Source organism: Drosophila mauritiana, chromosome X (genome assembly GCF_004382145.1).
Source record: "Drosophila mauritiana strain mau12 chromosome X, ASM438214v1, whole genome shotgun sequence".
NCBI lineage: Eukaryota > Metazoa > Arthropoda > Insecta > Diptera > Drosophilidae > Drosophila > Drosophila mauritiana.
The window spans coordinates 20,254,008-20,277,106 of NC_046672.1; the positions used below are offsets into that span (position 1 = coordinate 20,254,008).

Genomic DNA, 23,099 nt, shown 5'->3' on the forward strand with positions numbered 1-23,099 from the left:
GAGCAATGAAAGTCTTAGGGAAAACGTTCACGTATTTTCTAGCTTGAAAACATATACATATGTATGTATGTATGTTTAGTGTGCGCGGGGGTGGTGTATATATACTTTAATTTCATAATGAAGCCTACAAGTGCATACTTATGTTAATAATAGCAACGGTCTCCGAACTCGCGCCACCAAGCCCCCATAGCCACCACCACACCACCCTCTGGAATCACCCACTTTCGGGCCCAGATTGCATCCACTTTAAAATCCATTTATGACTGAAAAGCAACAAAGGGTGGCGCAAAAAGTTCGGATTGGACTTTCAGCTTTGGCTTCTGGGGGTTTTTCCAGCTCTTTTGGGATCGAGGGTTGGTTTCACCCCCCGCGGGGGCCTGGGTGGTTCGGGGATTTCCCCGCCCTGCTCATTTCACGCATGCAAAGGGAATGGGAGTCCCCCCGGTGCTGAAACCCTTCGTAATGAGTATTCAAAATGCAATTCACAGACTAGGGGAGTGTGGATATTGGGATTGGGGGTGGACAGGAAGAGGGTTGCATATGTGTCGCTCGAGGGTTGCAACTTGCAACCAAATGCATAATCCGAAGGATTTATGCAGAGCGACAAAACAGGACATAAAACGAATATCTTCAAATAAAACCAGTATAAAGGAATCAAGATCGATTAATTTGAGAATAAAGTGCCCCTACTTGTTGCCACACTGATAAGAATATGCATACTCTCTTCTAATCTAAGCCTCTTATCAGGCTTATTATTTTTCTCAGTGCAATCAGAGATTAGAGGGCACCCATCGTACCGTTTCCCCCCCTTACAGTATTTATTTTCTTTTTTAATGTTTAATTCGGTACAGTTTCGGTTGCAAAGGAAAGGCTTCGGGGCATTTCCTAAATTGGATGCAACTCGGTCTTCCTCCCCCACTAGCACTTTCTCTTTTCCTCGACGAGCCGCCGTCCCTTTCACGTGCAATCGCTTGGCTGCAGTTCAATGCAACTTGCAAATGCAGGAGAAGTGCAGAAGGATGAAGCTGTCTCCCGGAATGCAACAATGATGCACCCCTGCTAGTACAGCTACACGCGTAATAAAGTATTTACTGGCGAACGACCATTGCATTGCGATATTACTAAATAAACACAGGTGTGTGTTCGATGCATTCGTTTGAAGAGCGCTGCATTAAAACTTTTGAGGCGAGCACAATGGACAAACTTTAGTACTTGGTGTACTTCCTCTGAATAATTGTTGATAATTTTTTAAAGTGAAAGCCCACTGTATTCTTGGCTTTTAAGCCCTGGCTTCCTCGCTTTTTATTTTTTATTTATTATTATTTTTTTGTTGTTATTACACAAGGGGAGGACCCAGGAAAAGAAAGAGATGGAGGCGAAGAAGGAGAAGGAGCAGTGGGGAGAAACCGAGGAGCAGAGACAGAGACAGAGAGAGCGGGAGAGGGAGAGGGAGACAGTTCAAGGACCAGGCCACAAAACAGGCCGCAAAAAGCATGGCAAACCGGCTTCAGTTTCAGCTTTGAAATCAAGTCACTGCCAAGTCACAGCTACACAGAAAACAATTACTCTATTCTGGTAGTATCAAAAAAGGATAAAGTACAATTAAAAATTGGTATTTGTATGGGAAAATATTAACATTGCTTAACTACGCTGGGAACATAAAAATTTTTCCAGTGTATACATAAAGATACACAAAGACGGCGAAGAAGAAGCAGGAGCTGCAACTTCAAGGCTCCTTGACTTGTCATTGTTGTTGTTGTTATTATTGTTATCTGTCGCATCCTCCGCAAAAGTCGTTACATTGCGAAAGTAGCGAAGACTGAGGGATTCGGAGAGAAAGGAAGAACGAGTGAGAGGGAACGAGAGAGGGAGGAGAGCAGAAAACCCTGCAGAAGAAACGGAAATTGCACACATAAAGAGATGTTCCCTTTCTTTCGCACCCTGCACTATCCCGCTCCCACCAAGCCAAGTTCAAGTATGCACTCAAAAAAAGTGCCCGTGTCATAAGAAACTCGCTTTTGAGATACACAATCCGTTTGGCTTGACAGTCAATACTAGCAATTAAACGCGAATTCTTCAGTATCGGAAGAGCAGCATATCTTTTGTCATGTATGATAAAAACCATGGTTCAATCGCTTGCAAACAAACCAAGAATGATTAGATTCTGCAATATGCTTTGGCAACTTGTTTCCCTAGAACTCCACTGCCACTTGATATGATTCAGCTTTGATTAGATTGCAACAAAGAGTGCCGTGTGCCTAAACGAATTATTTTCCACTGTGCAGCGAGGGATTTTCCCTACTTGCCTGCAATAGATGCGAATGCAATTGGCAAAAGCTTTTATCTATTGATTCATTTAAACGCAATTTCCTGTGCGCTCCAAGGGGCATCTGAGCAGCGGGACGAGGAAGGAAATCAAGTTATCTGCAAGATGCAATCCTCGCAGAGTGAATGCAATCTACTTTGCCTGAAATCGAATTGAGATTATTGAATGAGGTGGGAAGGCGCAATGGGCTAAATGACTCAATCGAAATTCCCCAACACTAACTTTCGATCTAAGGCGTTTCTTCTCATAAATCCAACTATGAATTGCTAGCCACAATGGGCAGCAATGTACTAGTTAGTTGTGCTCTGGAAAACTCATTCATAATTCCTTTCGCTTTTGCACTTTCATTCACTCGCGGGAACTACGCGACTCGCCTCCTTGGGCGTGAAGCTTTTCCCCTTTCCCGCCCCCTAATACCACACCCCATCACCATCCCCATCCCTTTCACCGAATTCTCCCAGCCCGCTGCTCTTGACAATGCCGATCGATATTTGACTGCCCTGCAGCTGGGCTTACCGCCTTTTGTTGTTGCTGCCACTGTCTCGCTCGTTGTCACCGGCGAGCATTAACAGTTAACAGGGCCGGCTACTGTCGCCGTTAAGCATGCACTGAGCGAAAATGTGAGGGAGAAAGTTAAACTCAGTACTTTCGGCCTTGAAAGCTTCTCATTAGACAGCACTGTACAGCACTGTCACGTTATGTGTTAGAAATCGAAGTGAAGAACTGCATGGGCGTGGCTTAAAACCCCTTAAAAGTGTCTGAAAGCATGCTATAAATAAAAATAAACTACTCGTTAGTCTTATGATTAAATTGCTCTTCGAAAATATTTCAATTATGTTTTGATCTAAAAAGTAAAACAAAGTGTCTAAATGTACGCTAGAGATAAAACTTAACATAAACAAATTTAGTAGCATACTTTCCGGAACCTGTTTTATTAACTTACGATCTGTGCTGTACATATGTATGCTCCTAACGGTTTCTTACACTGCACACCTGGGCTCTGCTTTCTGACTGTGGTCGCTGTAGTCAAGTGCTGTCCTCCAACGCATTTGCGTTCTGTTGTTCTCTGCTATCGCCCAATGCTACTTCACACCCCGATGCCCCTCACCGCCCCTGCTTCACCCACCGTTTCCACGATACTCTGTTTGTTCAGTTTGTCTGAGTGTTGTACTTTTTTGTTTTTTGTATACCCTAAAGTCATTTGATTCCATGCGCTTTGAGACACTTCCTCTAAACTTGACAATTGTTTGTTAAAGCTAACTATTTCTTACTGTTAATTATTCTAGTTTAAGAAATGCTACTCATGCAACGAATATAACAACTTATTCAAAACATTTGAACATCAATGTAAGTTTGAAAGTACTTTTTCGTAAATCCCCTCTTCGTATCGACCATCTGCCTGAAAGATACTCTTTGGGAGTAAGTGGTAGTGTATTCGAAAAGCTTCCTTACACGATAGCTCAGGCACGGCTGTTGTTTTTCCCTGTGCTGCCGCCTTGCTTTATGATAAGAGGAAACGGCTGGCAGGCAGAAAGCAGAGATAGCACATAGCCGCCCACTCAGCGCCCGTCGCACGTGTCGAAAGCACCCACCACCCACTCCACGGAAGCCAAAGCCAGGCAACCACCCAACCACCCAACCACCCAACGACCCGGCAACCCGAACCACCTAAAACAGAGGCCAGAGATAAAATGACAGCAGCAGCAGGGCCACAATCATCAGGATAATCACAACGCTCGAGTTGATAATGGCGACGTTGATGAGTCTGAAGCTGAGTTGAATCTGGATTCCGGCTACACGTTAATAAATACCCAGATGCAGTTACTTATAAACGGACTTTCAGCTGGATGGATGATTAATAAAGGGAATGTGTACATTCATTCCAGAATTCATTTACGCGTTCACTTCAGTTTTCATTCGTATGTATATTCACTTAGGACTTCATTAGCCAATTCACTTTATAATTTATTGCGTTCATTGCAGTATTCATTCGTATATTCATTTAAGACTTCATTTGCCAATTCACCATAGAATTTATTTGTATATTCGTTCATTTCATAACTTGCTCGTTTATCTATTTAAAACACATTTCAGTTTGACTATCAGAGAAAAAGAAACTTGCCGTTTTTGTCCAGTGCCGCAGTGGCTGTCTGGTGACGGACTGCTTCCTGCTGCATTTCCTTGTCGACTCTTCCGGCCTTTGGCTTTTCGATTGGGGCGTGAAATGTAATCACAAGGTGGACAAAGCCCAATCACCAGGCACCCTTTTACCTGCGAAGCCACCTGAGAAATGCGAGGACACACGGAAGGTGTCCGATTCCCCCGACGCTGGTGCCCAGCTAAGTGGTAAACAAGCCAATCCCCAAATCCCAATCAGAGTGCTGCCCCTTCCATTTCCAGTTCCAGCACCACTTCCACTTGCATTTCCATAGCCATTCGTTCGAATGCGAATGCGAATTCTCGTTACCCCTGCAATTTGCTTGCTCAATTCATTTTTCAAGTACCGCCCGTCTGTTTCTGCAATTGGCTTTAGTTTGCTTTCGGCCAGGCGGCGATGATAAGGCAAAGCAAGGACAATTGCGCCAATGACGACGATTTCAATGTGTTTGCACTTCCCATTTGTCGTCCGTCAATATCAATATCAATATGAATATTAAAATAAATACTAATTTAGAGCGATGCACCAGTTCGTTCTGAAAATGGAGACGTTTGGGATCACTCATGTAGCCAGCGAGTGGGATCAGCGTTTGGGATCACTCATGTAGCCAGCGAGTGTTTTGATTTGATGCGCATAACAACCCATTCCAATCTATGCGACTTGCTAATGTCAATACTTTGGTCAGCTAATATCTTGTGGTGCCCAACAAATGTTGTTATAGAATGCCAGCCAAGTGCCTCGGCAACCGATGAAATATGTTAAATATTTTGTGTAACGCTCGGCGAGTTGTTCTTGTTGGCGGCCCCCATTTCCGGTTTTGGAGGGAAAAGGGGGCGGCGCTGGGCGGTAACTCGTTTACTCAGCCAAATTCGATTGCTTTCCGTCGCACTTGTTATTTCTCTGCCGCAGTTCCATTTCCACGTTCAGCAGTTTTGCCATTTCATTAGAAACCTATGTACATATGTACATGCTTGCTCTTCTGTTATCGCGAAGCGAGAAGAACAAGAGCTCGAAGCCCGAAGACAGTGAATAATAATAAGCGACGACCTTGGCATTCTTTTTTCGAGCAACAACAAATCTGGAGTAGGGCGAAACGAAAAATAAAATAAGTGCAGTGATAGCGTAGCATTTGCATAATCGCCACTGATTTTGGGTATTGTGGGTGTGGGAGTGGGACTTTCGCATCGATCGCCCGAGTAACTTGCAAAACTCATTGCCCCTATCAAGCAACTTAAATGGAGAGCATTATTCTGATCTCATCTGTGTGACATTAGTTATGTCATCTCTGTGTTTTCGCCGCCGCTTTCTCGTCATGCGACAGCAGCCACGGCAACAACAACAAGTCTTTAGTTCTAGTACTTAAATTGTATAACGTTGTAATTTTCACGCGACTTGCAACAAAGCCAAACAAAGCAACAAAAAGAACAATGGCCAGTCGTTGACAAATGTTTGAGCTTAATTAACCGACGACCACCAGCAACAACAAGTGACTAATAGATGCAAAAAAAAAAAAAAAAAAAATAATGGGTAAATAAATATGTTAAATCGAAGTGCATGGCTCATGGGGTGTTGCAAAGCTCGAATTGCATTGCATAAAAGTGAAAAAGACAAGAGATGCTAATTGATTGCTTTTTACGCATATACTATTTTGCAGAGCACCGCAATCTGACTTTCCGGGTGCCCACTGTACAGGTAAAGTGAAGCCTAGTCTGCGGCAACCCCCCTCGACAACTCTCTTCCCTTGAACTCTAATCCCCTCGCGTTGGCCGCCCAGATCCTATCTGCCCCTGACTTCCATTCTCTTTGTCCATACATACATATGCATGTATCTATGTATAGTGCGCGGCTTTTTTGGGTGCAGTAATTGCAGTGCATTTAATTTCCCATCCCGAACGTGGCCGCCTTGAAAGCACGACCAAAACAAAAACAAAACCAACAGCAACAGCAACAGCAATGAGCACACGAAAAGAGTCAACAAAAATATTGTAATAAAAAAGAAGGTTAATCAAGCGGCTTGGCTCGGACCCGAGTTCGTTTCCCCCGCTTTGGGTTAAGGCGGCTCGTGCTCGGGCCGCTGCCACCAGGCTTAGAGTTGAGGCAGAAGGTGAAGACAGCGGTTCCCAGGCCCCCAGCCACGTCCCTACACTGAGAGAAACACTGAGAGGCCGCTTTACTTCGCGTTACAAAGAAGAGGAGGTGGGATGGCGAAAAAGGTTGAGATTCTCCGAATCCGAGTCTCCATATAGTTCTATAGTTATTTTTTTAATAATAATTGAATACGTCCGAGTTCGATTTCCCATCAGTTTCGAGCTCGAGACTTTTAAGAACCCCATGTGAACCCTATTTTTTAGCAAGAGCATTTGTTTCTGCGCGTGTACCTTCAAGGTTTTATGTAATTTTAGTTTGTTGCTGTTTTTTCCTCGCCCCTCTGGTTTTCTTGTGTTACTTTTGCTTCTTGCGTGTTGACCAAGACACAAAATAAAAAAAAAAAAAAATTGGAAAACAAAATACAAAATAACATTAGCCCATGGAGGGGCAATAACAGTAACAGTAAAGTTGGGTTTTCTTACAATTCGTGATTCGGTCCGAGTTCGGGCTCGAGCTGGAAATGCCCGTTATTATTGGCCGGCATTCGGAGGGGGCAGAAACACGTAATGGATTTAACTATTGTTGCAATAATTGCCAATTGGGCAACGTAATTCTTTGCTCATTACACATAATTATCTATTGACTTTTACCGTTTGCAGCAGAGGTGCGTGTGCTCCGATTGTTCATGTCTTTATTTGCCCATTGTCCTCAAGTTGGGGGCAATGTCAACGAAATTAAGTGGCAAAATAGTAAAACAGGACATGGATAAAAAGTTGGGCGAAAGTGCCCGATAATTCCACTGCGAAATGGGAAATTTGAAAACCGCAGAGTATTGATTGCAAATTACGGCGGTTTCACGAAAATTATCCTGCAATTTTTAAGCGGGCGCTATATGGCAATATCGTTATAACCAGCAAATAAGGCGGTAATTTGGGAATAATTTTAGTAATTAAGTAATTTATTCCTGTTGGTTATCTGAACTAGAACTCATTTTTCAGTTAAAAATATGACAGGGTTTTTGAGGTTCGAAAAAGGTTAAAAGGTTTATTTATTGCAATTATTTATCAAAAAATAAAAAGTAATGCTGAAGTTTTAAGAATAAACCAATTTTTTTATAAGCAAAGTGCTTTAAGTCTTCTCTTCGCCCATTCTCTTGTGTTCTCTCTGCGAATTCTTGCAGAAGAAAGAGGCCCAGTAGAAGAGAGAAGGGAGTCTGGAACGTAAACAAAAAAACCTAAAAAGCAGGAAGACAACTTTCGCTGCTGGCGTACAACGGGAAATATAAGACGTGAAAGATGGGAACAGAGCAAGAGAGCAATAAAGAGAGTGCACAAAACGGGCCGATAAGTGCCGATTCTTCAATTGTTATACTGTTTAGATTTACACAACATTTTTATAAAATAAACAAAAAGCATATGGTACTTACCAAAAACCAGGAAGATTTTCTTCTCCCTCTCCTCTGACGATTCTCTTTTACACTTTTTTGTTGCTTCCTTTTTGTGTATTTATGATTTCGTTTTAATTTTGCAAACTAGAAAAAACACAACAAAAACGGTGTGGAGCTGATAAGGCGATTTATTGTTTGTTTATTTAAGGACATTCTTCAATTCTTTCCCATTCTTTCCTCTCATTTCTATCCCTTCTTCTTCTTATCAATGAAATGTGAGTCAGTGGCAGCCAAAAAATCGACAGTAGCGGTCAAAATAATAGCACTTCAAAGGGCATTCTATCTTTTTGATAACTCAAGGAAAGTAGAAAAGATTGCACTCTTTTTCTTTCGTGACATAAGATTATTTACTTTAAAGATACCAAAATGTATGTTTTTTTTAAACAAATTTTAATTGTCAGTGAACTCGATGCTATTGATACTATTATCGTAACCGTAACTGTGTTTCTATGTTTTCCTTGTGGATTTTTTTGTTTTGCTTTATTTTTTGGGTTCTACATGCTGCCGACGCCGCAGTCGGCGTCGCTGCTGGCAGTTTCCTCATGTGGCGCGCACACACGCACATACCGCACACAAAAACACACTCACACACACCTACACGGCTTCATTTCTTTTCCTTCCTTTCGTAATTGCTCCGCTTTTTTGCTTCTTCTTTAAGGTTGCAGCGTGCGGGAAAGAGAAGGGAAGAAAAAGAAACAGCGCGACAATTTTCATTTGGGCCTGTGCAAAAAAACAACAAAAACAGAGTAAAAATCTTTATTTCATGCACGTTGCATTTTGCACTCCAATTTGTTGTTGTTGCCGCTTCAGCTTATGCTTCTTCTTCGCCATTTGACTGTTGCTTTCTTTCGTTGCTGCTGTTGTTGTGGTTGTTGTTTTTGGCGTCGTCGGCGGCGGCGAGCAATAAACTAATTACTTTAACTAGCGAACAACCAAAATGTTTGCCGAATTCGTTGTGTGTTTTCGTTCGCCTTGCATCGCTTCTTGTATTTTTTGGTACGCCTTGCACACATTCATCGCTAGCTTTTTACTTTTTTATTACACTTTTCGCCTTTTCCTTTTCACACAAAAAAAAATTCACGCTACACGTTTGTTGTTGTGGTTGCGCCTGCACTTACGCTGCGTTAATTACTAATGATTCACAATACAATCAAGCGATCGCGCGCGCACCGTCTGCACTTTCGGCCAAATTACAATTAATTAGTTGTGTGTTTTACTCTACTTCTTGTTTTACTTGCTCCGCTTTCCACTCGATTTCGTCCGATGTGATTTTCGAGTAACCAGACCAGTCGAGTAGAGATGGAATACGGCCGATGCCACGCAGGCTATCGATGTTTTCATGCATGGACGTATGTCGATACTTTGCAGCAGCTTATCGGTTTATGCTGCGATATCACCACCGCACAAATCTTTGGTTATTAGTCAACACTGGAAACTATAGATATTGTGAGCAAAAAATGATATATTATTTTTTACCCGCTAACCAGCACTTTATTCAAAAATATTTGCAGTAAAAAGATACAGCAAGCTGAATAAATGCAGGACGAAGAATGGAACATGTATTTTTAAGAAGGTGTTGAACTGACCCACACTGTGATATTACGTATAAATATATGTATATAATACTTAATTAGATATATTTTCTTGTATCAAAATTAATTGCGGATCCGAAAAACATTTACTTAAGAGAAAGAAATACCTAACGTGAAATACTAAAATAATTCCGATGGGATTTACATATTTAGAGAAATGAATTAATTATTCTATAAGTAGTAATATATCTGCCCAAAGTTAAAGTAAACTACGAAATAAAATTAAGTAACTAACTAAGCAAGACTTAATAACACTTATTTTGCAAGCCGGCATGCTCTTATAAAAGCCTATTAAATTGCATACTCACCCGTCTCTCAATTAAAAACACCCAGGAAAACGGGTATATATTGGAAATTGGAAAATATAATTTTCAGCGATCGCGCTCCGCAATCGATAGCTAAATGCGCATCACTGGCGGTGCTAGCCGACTTGGCAGTTCAAACGTCAAGAGAAGAAACGTCAAACAAACGAAAAGTAAAAAGTCGAAAGGAGAAAAAGAAGCAAAGAGGCAGCAACAAGCAAAGAAATCACACGCGAAACTTTTTTCTCTGCTAGTGTTTAGCAATAATTCACAGCTAATTTCGTGCGTATATTTGTTGTAGAACGGTTCACAGTTCGCCAAATAACGGTTTGTGGACAGCTGGCCGCGAGTGTAAACAGAACGTGCTGCCCTCTCGCTCGCACTCGCACGCGCACCAGAAGCTCGGTCATCTCAAGTATTGCTTATCAGACGGATTCCCCAACCTTGGGCCCCCATAGGTTAACATATAGGTTAATAGCCCGCTCTAATCTTTAATCCGTTCCGAGAGAGTACAGCGTACAGCATGGCAGCGACGCCAGCAGCGACAGCAACGTCGGCTGCGGCAAAAACTCCTGTGAATCCCTTGTCCCCCGAGGAGGAGACCCTTCTGCGCGGCCTGAACAAGCTGCGCAACGAGGAGAAACTCACGGACGTCACTCTGATCGTCGAGGATCACCGATTCAAGGTAGGATCCCTCACCGAGCAACAGCTACTTGGAGCAGCCCCACCTATGGGATGTGCTTCAGAGATCGTGCCACATCTGTGGGATCAGCTGAGCTACGAGCCGTTACGTGTAGCTGCATGCCACACCAGGTGGTGGGCAGGCACATCTCCGAAGGCGGATGAAGTTGGGTTGCACAAGCTTGGCTCCCAGAGTGCGCATAGCAAGTGTGCATAGATTATCTTTCAGAGCAACTTGGTTGTGATTAGGCTAGGTTAGTTACGGCAATACCTTCAATGGCTCCGCATAGGACAAATAGAAATCGCACCAAACCGGATTGCTCGCATCCTAAACTCGGCGGTTTGGCAATTTGGCCAGTTGGCCACTTGGTGAGCTCGTGTTAATTATATATCGGAAACCACGAAAGCATAAGGTGACTAGTTATAGGGTTAGAGTGGCAAAGTGGTAGGCGAATCGATAATCGTGGCCAGCAAAGAAGCTCATCTTTACTTTCTCTTGCTAATAATGCAAAACGAAAACAAATTCGCGACACAAATTGATGTGTTTCTGCCGATGACGCATTTTGATCGCGCTACCTATGAATATTTAGGGATTCCCGGAATCGCATTCATATATGTGTGTATTCAGATACATAATCCCAGAAAATTCATAGAAATGTTTTATGATACAGATTTTCAGAAATCTGATTGAAATGTTTTCAAAAATAACATGGGTTATTATTAGCGTTTGTCGTTACACTGGCAGCTTAATCAATAACTTATAGCAACATTTACTTATTTATTGCCATGTTTCACGCCTTTGCAGGCTCACCGCGTCGTCCTGGCGGCCAGCAGCGACTACTTTTGCGCCATGTTCGCCGACTGTGCCATGGTTGAGTCGCGCCAGGACGAGATCAATCTCTACGGTATTAAAGCCAGGGCCATGGGCTCGATCATCGACTACATATACACATCGATGCTGGAGCTGAACTACGATAACATCGAGGAGATCCTGGCGGCAGCCACGCACGTCCAGGTGCGCGAGGTGATTGAGCGATGCACGATCTTTCTGGGCGCAAAGATCGAGATGGAAAACTGCCTGGCCATTGCGGGAATGGCCGACATCTATGGAATTATGGACTTATCCGAAAGGGCCTACCGCTATATGTGCGCTCACTTTGAGGAGTTCGCGACCACATCGGACTTCAAGGAAATGAAGGTGGACCAGCTGCGCTTCATCCTCACCAGCAACTTTCCCATTGACGTGGCCGAGCAGGATCTGGTGCGTCTGGTATGCAGCTTTGCGATCGAACAACAGCTGAATGAGAGCGCCTTGGGGGATCTGCTGAGGCTGATCAAATGGCCACACATTAGCTATAAGTCCGTGGACGAACTGAGGAACATGAACTGCTCGCTGGATAAGGGAAAGCAGCTGTCACTGCCCACCAGCTACTACAACCGAATAAAACAGGAGCACATGCGGCACCGACTCAACGGAGTGGTGCCCCTGAAGGATCAGTCACTGCCACAGGGACCAACAAACATGCGGGGCATGGAGCTGTGCCTGCTGAAGATCGGGGGCTTCGAGGGGAACGGACTGACCAATGTAATAATGTGCTTTTCGCCAAAGAAAATGCATTGGTATGAGTTGACCGCCATTCCGCACATCGATCAGTGTAAGTGTTCGGACTCGAATTAGGATAGACTTTTTTTGATATATTCTATATCAATGTATTACAATTTGGATGTTCAATTGCATTCCAGGCAACTTTGGAACGGCCGTACTGAACAACAAACTGTTCATCGTGGGCGGAGCGTACGATATCTTTTTGAAGGAGTACATCCATCCCTTTGGCTTCTGTTACTGTCCGCTCAGGAATACCTGGATGACCATAGCACCCATTCAGCAGGATCGCTGCCGTTTCTCGTTGAACGCAGTGGGCACTCAGCATCTGTATGCGGTGGGCGGCATTCTGGACGATGATAACGAAGAAGCCCTGCGCATGGTCTCCAACGTGGAGCGCTACGATATCGTCAAGAATGTATGGACCTATATGCCTAGTCTGCAGGAGAATCGCAGTCAGCATGCCGGCGTCGTTGTGGGCGACAAGCTTTACATCTCTGGTGTGTTTTCAATGCCCAAAGCAGCTTGTAAACGATGCAGTGCTTCGCACTAAATTAAAGGTGCAGGAAGTGTTCATGCATAGTTCACAATGAGCGGAAGGCGTTCGTTTCCAAGTCCCTATTTTATTGAACTTTCTTTCTTATTTAACAGGTGGCGTCCACTTGGCCAACATACTGGCGAGCATGTGGGTATTCGACACAAAGACGGAAGTGTGGCAGGAGCTGGCCTCGATGCCCACGCCCTGCTGTGACCACGTTTTGGTGGCGTTGGATAATCGCATCTATGCCTGCGGCGGATGGCACGAGAGTTTGACGGAATGGCGGGTTCTGGTGGAGCACATATATGCCTATGATATTGAGACCAACACGTGGAGCCTGGAGACGAAGATACCGGCCCCCAAGTTCTACACCGGCGTGACCGCGATGGGCAGAACTATATTCTTTGTGGGCGGACTGGACTCCACGGAGTCGATTGATCGGGCCAGTGCGGAGACAATGGCCTACGACTTGGATACCAAGAAATGGTGGCACGAAAAGGACTCGTGGGCCTCGCCCAACGATGTGTGGGAATCAACCTGCGTGGCCATCTACGTGCCCAATTGCGATGCCTAACTGCTGGCCTCCACCTCCACCACCGCATCCTTCCCCATCGAATTTAGCGATTCTCATGATATTTTGCGAGATTTTGTGATGACTGCAGTGACAAGAATGTGCCAAGCACGGCAACAGACCGCATTTGCCTTAATTTCGCTCTCGAACGAATACACAGACAATGATAAATTATTAAATAACCTTTAATTAACTTGTATAGACCGCATATGCCTTCACTTCTCACTTGATTGATAAGTCAGAGCTCGAAAAACAGGGTTTATTTGTGTGGCTGCGACTCTCCTTTAATTGCCATGCATATTTCATCCTTAAGCAAACATAATATATAAAAATGACAGATACTTGACATTCATGAGTTTGAAAATGCAGCTTTTGAAACTTTTTTGACGAATGTAAAAGCAAACATTTTAGAGCTATGTCGTGATCCAATAATGTAAATATAAAAAATCATAAAGCCTATAAAGAATTAGCATTCACGGCATCTAAATGACATATCGAATTTGTAAAACGACCAATTACGTCCAATTCATTTTGGATATACTTGCTATTAAGTTATTTCGTAGAGCTCTTTACGAAGAAACCTTTTTTTACGAGCTCTGATAATAGAGTGTAAAATATGTAGAACATGTACTTAATTTGTATAAACTAGAATAAGTTCGTTCCTAATTCTGGACTGTCCTCCTTCGTCGAAGCATTCATTCATTCATAATTTTTTTTTCAACACAAGGCTTGAAAGCTTCCCTATTTAAGTAAACATTAAAAGTAGTATTTCCTTGCGATTCTGAGACAAGGACACTGCCTAATTTATTGCACTAAAACGTTCTTCGTTGAATTGACGATAAAAGGAAGGACTTCTAGGTTTACATTTTGTATATAGAATTTATTACTCAGTATTTAAGGTCGTCGGCAATAAATAGAATTCTAAATCGATGTGATTTCCACACGTTTTTCTTTGTGGCCTACACGTATTGGATTTGGAAACTACTTTTCCATGTAATAAAAAAGGGCTCCAGTTTGTTTTGTCGTTGCTTTCGATGGTTTTTATATTTTTTTTGGTCTACTCCTTGTCAGTTTCCTCGAACAGATACATGTGCTAATGCTAAGTGTATTTTAAGCTTAATCATAATATTAAAACCTAAACAAAGTTTGCGAGACGGCTAATGGGTCGAAACAGTTGTTTGCTAAACTAAAAGAAACACGGACTGAATACGCTTAGACTTAAACAAAGAACGCTTACAACGAAATAGTCATAGATATAGAAATAAACCAATAAACAAAGTGCTATGGCTAATCGTACGGATACAGACTACGAATATTGGATTACAGATTACGGATAACGGATTGCCGATTAAAGTTTACAGTACTAGCCTAAAAGACATAGAGAGTCGATCGATCCGGCAGCGCACGAGACTACGCGTTGTGATGCGGTGGGATGACCACCCAGCCTTCTTCCATGGACTCTGAGCCTCCGCACACCGACCCGGGCAGCAGTCCACAGACCTCATCCTGCAGGGCAAGCAAATGCGGATTCGGATGCGAGTGTGGATGCTGATGCGGATGCGGATGCGGATGAGGCTGAGGGTGCGGATGATGGCCGGCCGCAAGTTGGCGTGAAGCGTACTGCTGCTGCAGATTGTTGTAAAGACTCTGGAGACCCTCCTGAGTGAATAAAAAACAAAGTCACAGATATTATATTTTCAGGACATTTTATGGAATCAAAAAAGAGCTTAATTTCTGAGGCTAAGCTCACCTTGTCCTTCATCTTGCGCAGGAGCTCCTGCTTCTGTTCGCGCTCGGTTCGGTCCATCTGCACGATGAGCTTGTCCTTGAAGTCCTGCGCGTAGTAGAGGTTCGTGTCGACGCTCAGGTACTCCTTGGCCATGTGTCGGTGCTCCCGGTAGATGAGCTGCGATTCGGCATCGTTGGGTATCGGCGGCTCTGGCTGGAGCTCCGGATCAAGAATCTCGGCCAGTGATTGCTCGGTGCCGTCGTTCTCATCCTCGTCGGGATCCACGTCGACGTCCAGCGAGTTGACAATCTCCTGCTCATACTCTTGTTCCTGCAGCTCCTCATCCGCCGCTTGCCGACCATTCGCATGGCTCAGCAGTCCGTTCGAGTGGGCGTGGATGCCGCCGTTGTTGTTGCTCAGATCCGTGGTCATGATCACCGGCTTGGTGTCCGTCACCGTGAGTCGTTCGCGGCCATCGCTCTTTGCTGCAAAGACAATTCCGTTCAAGTAAGCATTATTGATAGCGTATAGCCCAAGCCAGTTCAAATCCCTTCAATAATCAGGGAATAGTGCCCATTTAGATTCCGATTTGAATAAGATTGTTTCAACCATACACTCCAGAAATTATTCAGTTCGAATCCAGCTAGTACTACTCTTATGCGATTATTAAGCTTGAAACTTAACTTCTACATGACTATCTTTAAGATTTACCTAGACGTAAGTCAAAGCAAATTGAAATATGTGCATCAATATATAAATCTAAGTGCGTGATCCTAAGATCCTATTAATTTCAAGCAATAAATACTTAGTATTCCAAGCACTGAAAAAAACTAAGAGTCCGAAGGAAACACATTCAACTTAAGAGCAACTCCTGGCCAGATTAGAGGGTCCTCCAAAGGATGCGTGTTCGGGACCGACCACCTACTATATATGATCCAACAACTGTGCAGATCGCTGGTCTGTTTGGTGTTGATCAGGGCGCGTGTGTCGCACATCTTGGGATTGCAGGATTTTTGTGGTGCCACTGTGGCTATATGGAATTCGCATCGGAGGGTGCGCCACACTCAACAGTATGCGGATGAGAATCCTTCACATTGTTTGTACCCGCACTCTGGCACTTTTCTTTTCTCCGCCGCTGATTTTCTTGCGATGACGTGTTTTCCGCACACACAACTCGGTTCAGTTCAGTTCGGTTCAGATCTGCTGCTCGCTATTTTCCACCGAACAACACACTTGTGCCTTCTTGTTTTTCCTATCTTGTTGTTTTCGATTCGGGGGAAAACAAACCGCAAACAAATCGCGAAAATGTTGTGGAAATTTCAATCGCAAACGGGCGGCTTCGACGCTTTTTTAGGGGGCATTTCCTGGCCAAACGCTTCTGGCCGCGAGGTTCGTTTCGGCCAAGTTCCGCGGCAAAGTGCGCTGCAGACGATCCCGATCACTCCGGAACATTTCGCGTACCACTCAATATCGCACGGCTCTCGGACGCACACTGAGGCCAAAGCCGAGACGTCCACATCCACATCCACATCCACGTTCGCCGTAGAGCAAACAAACGCGCCAATTCTCGCGCCGGGGATTGCCTTCTAAACGCTCCGCAGATGTGGCAAGATCGCTCGTATCTGGTCGGCACCGACGGGGAATTCGGTGTGTCGGAGGTTATATACTATACACGGAGGCCCCGATGACGATGACGCGGCCAGAACGCAAATCCGTGGCATCATTCCCACTCGGCGGGGCGGAAAACGCCCCGAGATGTGCGGGTTAAGTGGTTTCTTTGCCTGGGACACGCAGTAAGCACAGGCAATCGGTGGTGGGTGAGTCACTCGGCGAATTGATTTGAAAAACGTTTTCGAAAACCGCACTCAGTGACTCAGCACTTACAGGTACTTCCAAATACAGGCGATTGCAATACATTCGAAATACATTTTCGAAAACGTATACCTCCTATTAAAAATGCATGTATCTGAACAGTTTAAATCGGCTACTGTAGCCAATGACTCACTAAAACCTGGTCATGTTATTATCCAAAATACAGGCATTTCATTGGGCAAGATGCTATCATTTCGCTAGAAGGTATAACCATTTATGGTCGCAGGAAACACTAGTTTTCCATCTACAGTACAGTTCGTAGGTCACCCTGATGAGAGATAACCCTTTCGAGCGAGATCCCCGATGAATAGACAACCACCCACCCACCAAATTCCATGACGAACCAAAAGTCAATGAAGATTCATTCAAATTCGATGCGGCGAACATCGATCGAAAGCGGTGATTAATGCAGTCGGCATCTGCAGTTGGGAAATCTCAGGGGAGTGCGCTGCGGACGGAAAACGGAATAATTTCCCTGCACCGAAAGAAAATATTTGTTCCCAAGAAAATAGCAAAAGGATATGGCTTAAATGCTGCACTTGAAGTGGATGATTCCCATTTTCGTTTAGATTGTTACTACTACTCAGGGTGAAGATAGAATCTAATAATGGCTTGTAGTCCGCTTCGCAGCGCATTTCTTGCAGTGTATTAGATTCTGACGCAGCCGGCGAACTCCGAGAACATCGAGAGCCAAAAAGTATCTCGACTCGGCCGTTGATGCATTTACTATTTACACATTGCCAGCGCAGTACATGGCTTCCATATACCATGTGTCAGATACAAATCCTATATAGCATATACTAGATGCTTATATATGTACGAATTCTGGGCGATATATGGCATATAGCATGGGCATATGGCATCTATGTGGATATGTAAGTCGGAGATCTCGTCCGTCTGTGTCAACCGAGAGCCAAGTGAGATTTGCCCGCTCGATTCGACGGCTCCCACCGATTATACAAATCGGTAACATCGTTCCGCACATATGTATGCACACACATATATCCGCTATATGGCCCGATCTATATATAAGTTCTACGATCTGCCATCTGTGTGTATGTGCGCCATATAGACGAAATCGAAATAAAAGTGAGATTATTGCCGGGTGAGTCATGTTTCGCGTTTCGCTGGGGCTGATGCTCAAAAGTCCGTGGCGATCGCATCGTCATGTGTGCGTTCCTATATTTCTATATCTGCTCCGATCTCCCCGAGCACCGCCCCATCCTACCACCCACTCCACCCCCTTTCTTAGCCATCACCCAGCGGGGTGTTGTTGTTTATGCTCGCCGGGCAGCAGCGACGGAGCATGCCTTCGGCTATAAATCTGTCCCAAAATTGCCAGGCTAACAAATTACAAATTATTTAATTGTGCAGCGAAATTGTGTGCAACTATTTGGGGCCGCTACCGTGGAATTGCCGCGGGTATATCGGTTTCTGTGCGAATCAGTTAACGTTTCATACACTTCTTGTTCGATGGATACTGAAGAAATAGTTTTAAATGCGTCTTATATTTAGCTAATGAAAGCAACCTCTGTTTGTGAACATCTGCATATAAAAATAGGCTAGATTCATGGCTAAGAAATTCCCGATCTATCCCAACTACGTACGCCCCACAGCATTGCGAGATCCCAAATCCAATCCCATCCCATCCGATCCGTTCCGATCCGAATGAGCGCACTAAATATTTATAATTTATAGGCCGCACAGCCAGACCATTGACAATTGAATAATGTTCAAAAGATTCCTTGTGCATTCGCAAGTATGTGCATAATGCAAAAACACCGCGGCGGCCAATTAACCAGGCATTGGCGAGTGCATTGTTTACACTGGGCGAAAATGCGTCACCTGCGAACAGCTGTCGTGCCACAGAAGTGGACACAATGCGTCAAGCTGGGACGCTCTAGTAAGAGTGACCTGCGGCAATAGAGTCGAAACTCGGATACCCTAGCTCCACGATTTAAGTGAGTCGATTCAAAGAGGTTTTAATACATGAGGCTGTTCACTTTGACAGTAAGACGAATCATTATTTAAATTTATAGGCCAACACGAATCCGTCAACTTCGGTTCTTAGGCCCTATTATATTATTTCTAGCAGGGTTCGAAGTTATACTATCTATATATCTATCTACTACTAATGGTCCACAAATAAGATAGCATAGATATTCAATTGATAAAATCACTTGTGAATGTTTGTGCAACCAAGACGTTTCCTTTGGGCATTGAAATATTGTTGTTATTAAATATAAAATAAAATATATAAAAATGGGACCACGCCATTGTGTCTCTGAACGACGGCAAAGTGCGTGTGATTCATGGCCGACGTAGGAAAGCGGGCGGAAAACAAACGGACAGCAGGTGGGTTCATAGACGTACGCAAGATCACACATTATCGATGGCAAACTCACCGTTCGTGCTGCTGCTGCTGCTTTCGCTGTGACTCAGATCAAAGCCGTTCTGGAGGAAGAAGATCGTGGGAAGCTATTACTAAGTGATCAACATGTTGCATCTACAAGTTAGTGGTGTTTTCGGGAACAATTTGGACAATTCTCAAGGCTAAATTATTACTATTGCATGCTATTAAATGATGTTACTGCCAAAGCTATATGTACACATTAAAAGGCTCGTTTAGATTGACATCGATTTAGATCTATACACTTCGGAATATAAACAAACATAATTTGCCATCGAGATCAATACTTAAGGACAAAAAATCACTAGTGAGAGCATCAAATCTTCCCAATAACACCAATAACACGATAGCCCAAGACCTACCGCCTCCACGTCGAGGGTGAGCTGCTCCATGGGCTTGCAGGCCATCAGGATCATGCCGTTCCGGATCGTCTCGAGGCGCTGAGTGGCCTCCACCGACGAGGTGAGGTTGAAGCTGTCGTTCCAGCTCTCGTTGCTCTCCTCCTCGGGAATCGCGTCCCAGCGATTGCTGACCATGTGGAATATCGGATTATTGTCCAGTTGGCCCGAGTTCGTCGGCGTGATGTCCGATGATGTTGATGAGGTATTTTCGGTCATTGAGCTAGTCGTTGTTTTTGATATTGCTATCGCGTTCACATTGGCGTTGGCCGCCGTTGTCGGCGTTAACTGTGTGGACGAGGGGCTCAGTTCCCCCTCCTGCGAACTGAGGCTATCCGGTTGAGCGGCCACCGTGCCGTCGCTCTCTTTGGTGACAATCTGCGAGCAGTTCAAGGATCAAGAGTTAGCATTGTAATCCGTATAGGGCAATGGTTGCATTTAGTGCCAAACAATATCGAATTTAAATTCAATCTTATAGACGGGCAAAGTAAAAGAACGCTTTCCTCAATAGAAGAAAACTTCCTTCCTTCCTTGCAATTGACCCTTTTACTAAAAGGGTCCACTAAAGTCTTACCTGTTGATTAACAAACGTGTATTCCAGGGCCTTGTCCGCCCCCGTATAGTCCTTGACGATCTCGTGCATGACGCCCACTATGTACTGCATCGACGGGCGATCCTCGGGCACCGTTTTCCAGCAGGCGGTCATCAGGTCCTCGATGCGCTTGGGGCAGGTGGTCAGCAGCGGCGGGCGTTCACCTGCGAGGAGCACAGATCTTGATAAACTCGATGGAAAAGGAGTGAATTGGAGGACGCACCCTTGTAGATCTTCCACTGGATGGTGTAGGCATTGTCGATGCCTTTAAAGGGCTGCTTCCTGGACAGCACCTCCCATAGCACAATAGCCCAGCTGAAAATGTCACACTTCTCCGTATACTTGGAGCCTTCGAAGACCTCGGGCGCCATCCAAGCGGCACTGCCGCGATTATTGGTCATCATGGTCGACTTGTCCGCCACCGTGCCGAAGTCGCATATCTTCAGATTGCGTCCCTTGTTGGTCAAGAGCAGGTTCAGCGGCTTCACGTCGCGATGTATCAGGGGTTTTGGCGTCATGGCATGCAAATATGCCAGACCCTAGAGAGGAAAGCAAATGAAAATGTAATTGTAAATTGTAAAGCAAATGACTATTATTTCAATTCAGGTTATGTGAAATAGCTATTGAAATTGTTCGAGTAATCATGCAAACAATGTGATCTACCACAATTCATTTGAGTCATTATTTCACCAGATAATATCAACGAATTGGATGGACAATCTTACAGGGTTGGGCTCTACGTCGCCCCTCGACGACGACCTACCTCTGCACACTGGCGCGCCCAGCTCATGGCGTGGGCTAGAGAATATGCCGGCTTCACCTTGCCGTGAAGGAAGTTGTGCAGCGATCCACCTTCGGCGAACTCCATTATCAGGTAGGTGGCCTGCTGGTACGAGGATATGCCGTGCAGAGCGATGATGTTCGGGTGCTTCACGCGCGACAGCTGCTTCACCTCCTTCTCGATGTCCTTCTGCTCGGCGCTGGCGAAGAACTCCTTGACGGCCACCAGCTTGTCGCGCCAAACGGCCTTGCAGACCACTCCGTAGGACCCATGGCCGACTTTCTGCGGGGGAAAAAAGGGTGGAGGTATTAGATCTGAATCCACAGTTATACCCTTGTGCAAAACTCCTCAATACTAACACTGTTTGAATTGACTACAAGTAGAACAGACGTACGAATTGTGATGGGCAAATTTGAAATTCATTGCTTATCACACTGATAAGATCGTATCGTAAATCCTATCATAAATAAATATGCTGAGATATGTATACAGTCTGCAGTTTGTTTTAAAATATTTCAAACGAAATCCTAAAACGAATGTAAGCATTTAGGAATGCGTAAGTTTCAAATAAAAAAGTTTAAAATATAAAACCTTTTTGGGTTTTTCAACAGAGCTGTAACTGTAAATAACCTTTTATAGATTAAAACATGCTTTTTGAAAGTGTGATAATCGTCTGACTAACTAAGAATGAGCTCTTGCTCTGCCCTAAATGGAACATGATTACTGCTTGTTTATCGTTCGAGATTGCGTATACGTATACACCAATAGGAGCTCTGCACTTTGGGTATATTCCGTTTGGTATGCACACCTCTCTTAGTGTTAGCTCACTGAAGTCCACATAGGCTGCGTGCAGTGCTTCCAGCGATGCTGTGGCCATCTCCGTAGAACGCTAAGTATCCTGGTGTTCCCTACTTGCTTTTCAGATGCAGCTTCCGTTTGTCAGTGTTTTGGCTCACAAATGAGTTCTAGTTTACTAGTTGCAGTTGCATTTGGCGCGGCTGATTACCAGGTTTAAAGTTCTCTGCAACTGTCCAGGTATGCCACCGATTCCTTGCCTCAAGGCTCTCTTTTATGGCGTCCAGGTGGTGCGCTATTTTGGGAGAATTATCGGGATTCCGCCTGCTTAGGCTAAGATTCCGTGGGTTCCCGATTTCATTCCTGGCTAGCTGTGTCTTTGGTTTCCTCTTGGGGACAGAGTTTCCGGAATCTTGCAAGATCTAGAACTGGACTCATCATAAAGTTTCTTGCCTCTGCATAGATTGGGACTGGCAACTTTTACCACGTCATTTTGCGAAGATATGGTGTGTTTCGCAGTTCCCAGGAGTCTTCAGATGTTCTCTAGATTCAGCTGCAGGTTCCTGGACAAAGTGGTGCCTGATGCCAACCCCAGTGGATCGGTATCCGTGTTCCGCCGATTTCCAAGACACCGCGGTCTCCGTGACCTTTGCAGTCTGCCTGGTTTCACCACTCGTGCTACCGGAAGCCTTCTTCAGAAGGAGATGATTGCTGTGCAGGACTGGGAATGGGACTGTGGGGTAGAATGAGCAGGCGGTGGACAGCAAGAAGGTGGCTAGAAGAGGGGGGCACGAGTTTATATCGACCAGCGGAGAGGGCCCAGTGCGCACATCACATCCTGGCCGGGATTCCTCCGGATTCCGGGCTCAATGCTTGAACAGATGGCGTCTGCATCGGACGCTTCCTTGGCGGGTTCGTGCGTTCTTCGCTGTAGATATACGCCGTACTTTTCAAGTACAAACTTGTTTTTTTTTAATAATTTAACAAGACCGTCATCGATATATTAGTGCCAGCTATCGGGCGCAAGGTACGTCGATATTTTTGCTTAGCACCGTGTGGGCTCGCCGATAACGATAATAATGGTATTTGTACTTTTAATCCGAGCTACATCGTCTATCCATTTAACGGCTAGTTATTATTTGTGCGACATATTTGCAAAAATTAGTCATCATTTTAATTCTCACACGAGATACCAATACTGCCAATAAAAATAGTG

The 23,099-nt window shown here is 44.5% G+C and overlaps 3 protein-coding genes across 9 annotated transcripts in view; 1 reads left to right on the forward strand and 2 right to left on the reverse strand.

The window, feature by feature from the left end:
- LOC117148382 (serine-rich adhesin for platelets) overlaps positions 1-9,322 on the reverse strand; it is a 38,715-nt gene extending 29,393 nt beyond the window's left edge. For 3 of the 5 annotated variants that reach the window (XM_033315743.1, XM_033315740.1, XM_033315741.1), the window contains exons 1-2: positions 9,138-9,313; positions 7,999-8,103 (exon numbers count right to left, since the gene is read on the reverse strand). The gene's annotated coding sequence lies outside the window, so the exon portion shown is untranslated. Of the gene's footprint in view, positions 1-7,998; positions 8,104-9,137 lie in introns of all 5 variants that reach the window. The other 2 variants (XM_033315739.1, XM_033315738.1) reach the window with 2 other exon arrangements.
- Positions 9,323-10,069: 747 nt separating this feature from the next.
- LOC117146441 (kelch-like protein 26) lies at positions 10,070-14,236 on the forward strand. Its single transcript, XM_033312656.1, has 4 exons — positions 10,070-10,598; positions 11,400-12,249; positions 12,338-12,697; positions 12,849-14,236. The coding sequence occupies exons 1-4, from the start codon at positions 10,437-10,439 to the stop codon at positions 13,307-13,309; spliced, it is 1,833 nt and encodes a 610-aa protein (XP_033168547.1). The 5' UTR covers positions 10,070-10,436; the 3' UTR covers positions 13,310-14,236.
- An 83-nt stretch (positions 14,237-14,319) lies between these two features.
- Positions 14,320-22,895, reverse strand: LOC117146440 (mitogen-activated protein kinase kinase kinase 7). Of its 3 annotated transcripts, XM_033312654.1 has the most exons (9): positions 22,368-22,895; positions 21,897-22,311; positions 21,071-21,370; positions 20,531-20,846; positions 20,290-20,471; positions 19,680-20,093; positions 19,313-19,361; positions 15,057-15,520; positions 14,320-14,965 (listed from the first exon to the last, which is right to left on the reverse strand). In XM_033312654.1, exons 2-9 carry the CDS (start codon positions 21,963-21,965, stop codon positions 14,717-14,719), a joined length of 2,043 nt encoding a protein of 680 aa, XP_033168545.1. In that variant the 5' UTR covers positions 21,966-22,311; positions 22,368-22,895; the 3' UTR covers positions 14,320-14,716. The 3 variants fall into 3 exon arrangements, with proteins under 3 accessions (XP_033168545.1, XP_033168544.1, XP_033168546.1); XM_033312653.1 differs by having other exon boundaries at positions 21,897-22,895; XM_033312655.1 differs by lacking the exons at positions 19,313-19,361; positions 19,680-20,093; positions 20,290-20,471; ... (2 more) ...; positions 21,897-22,311; positions 22,368-22,895 and adding an exon at positions 15,961-16,672.
- Positions 22,896-23,099: the final 204 nt, after the last annotated feature.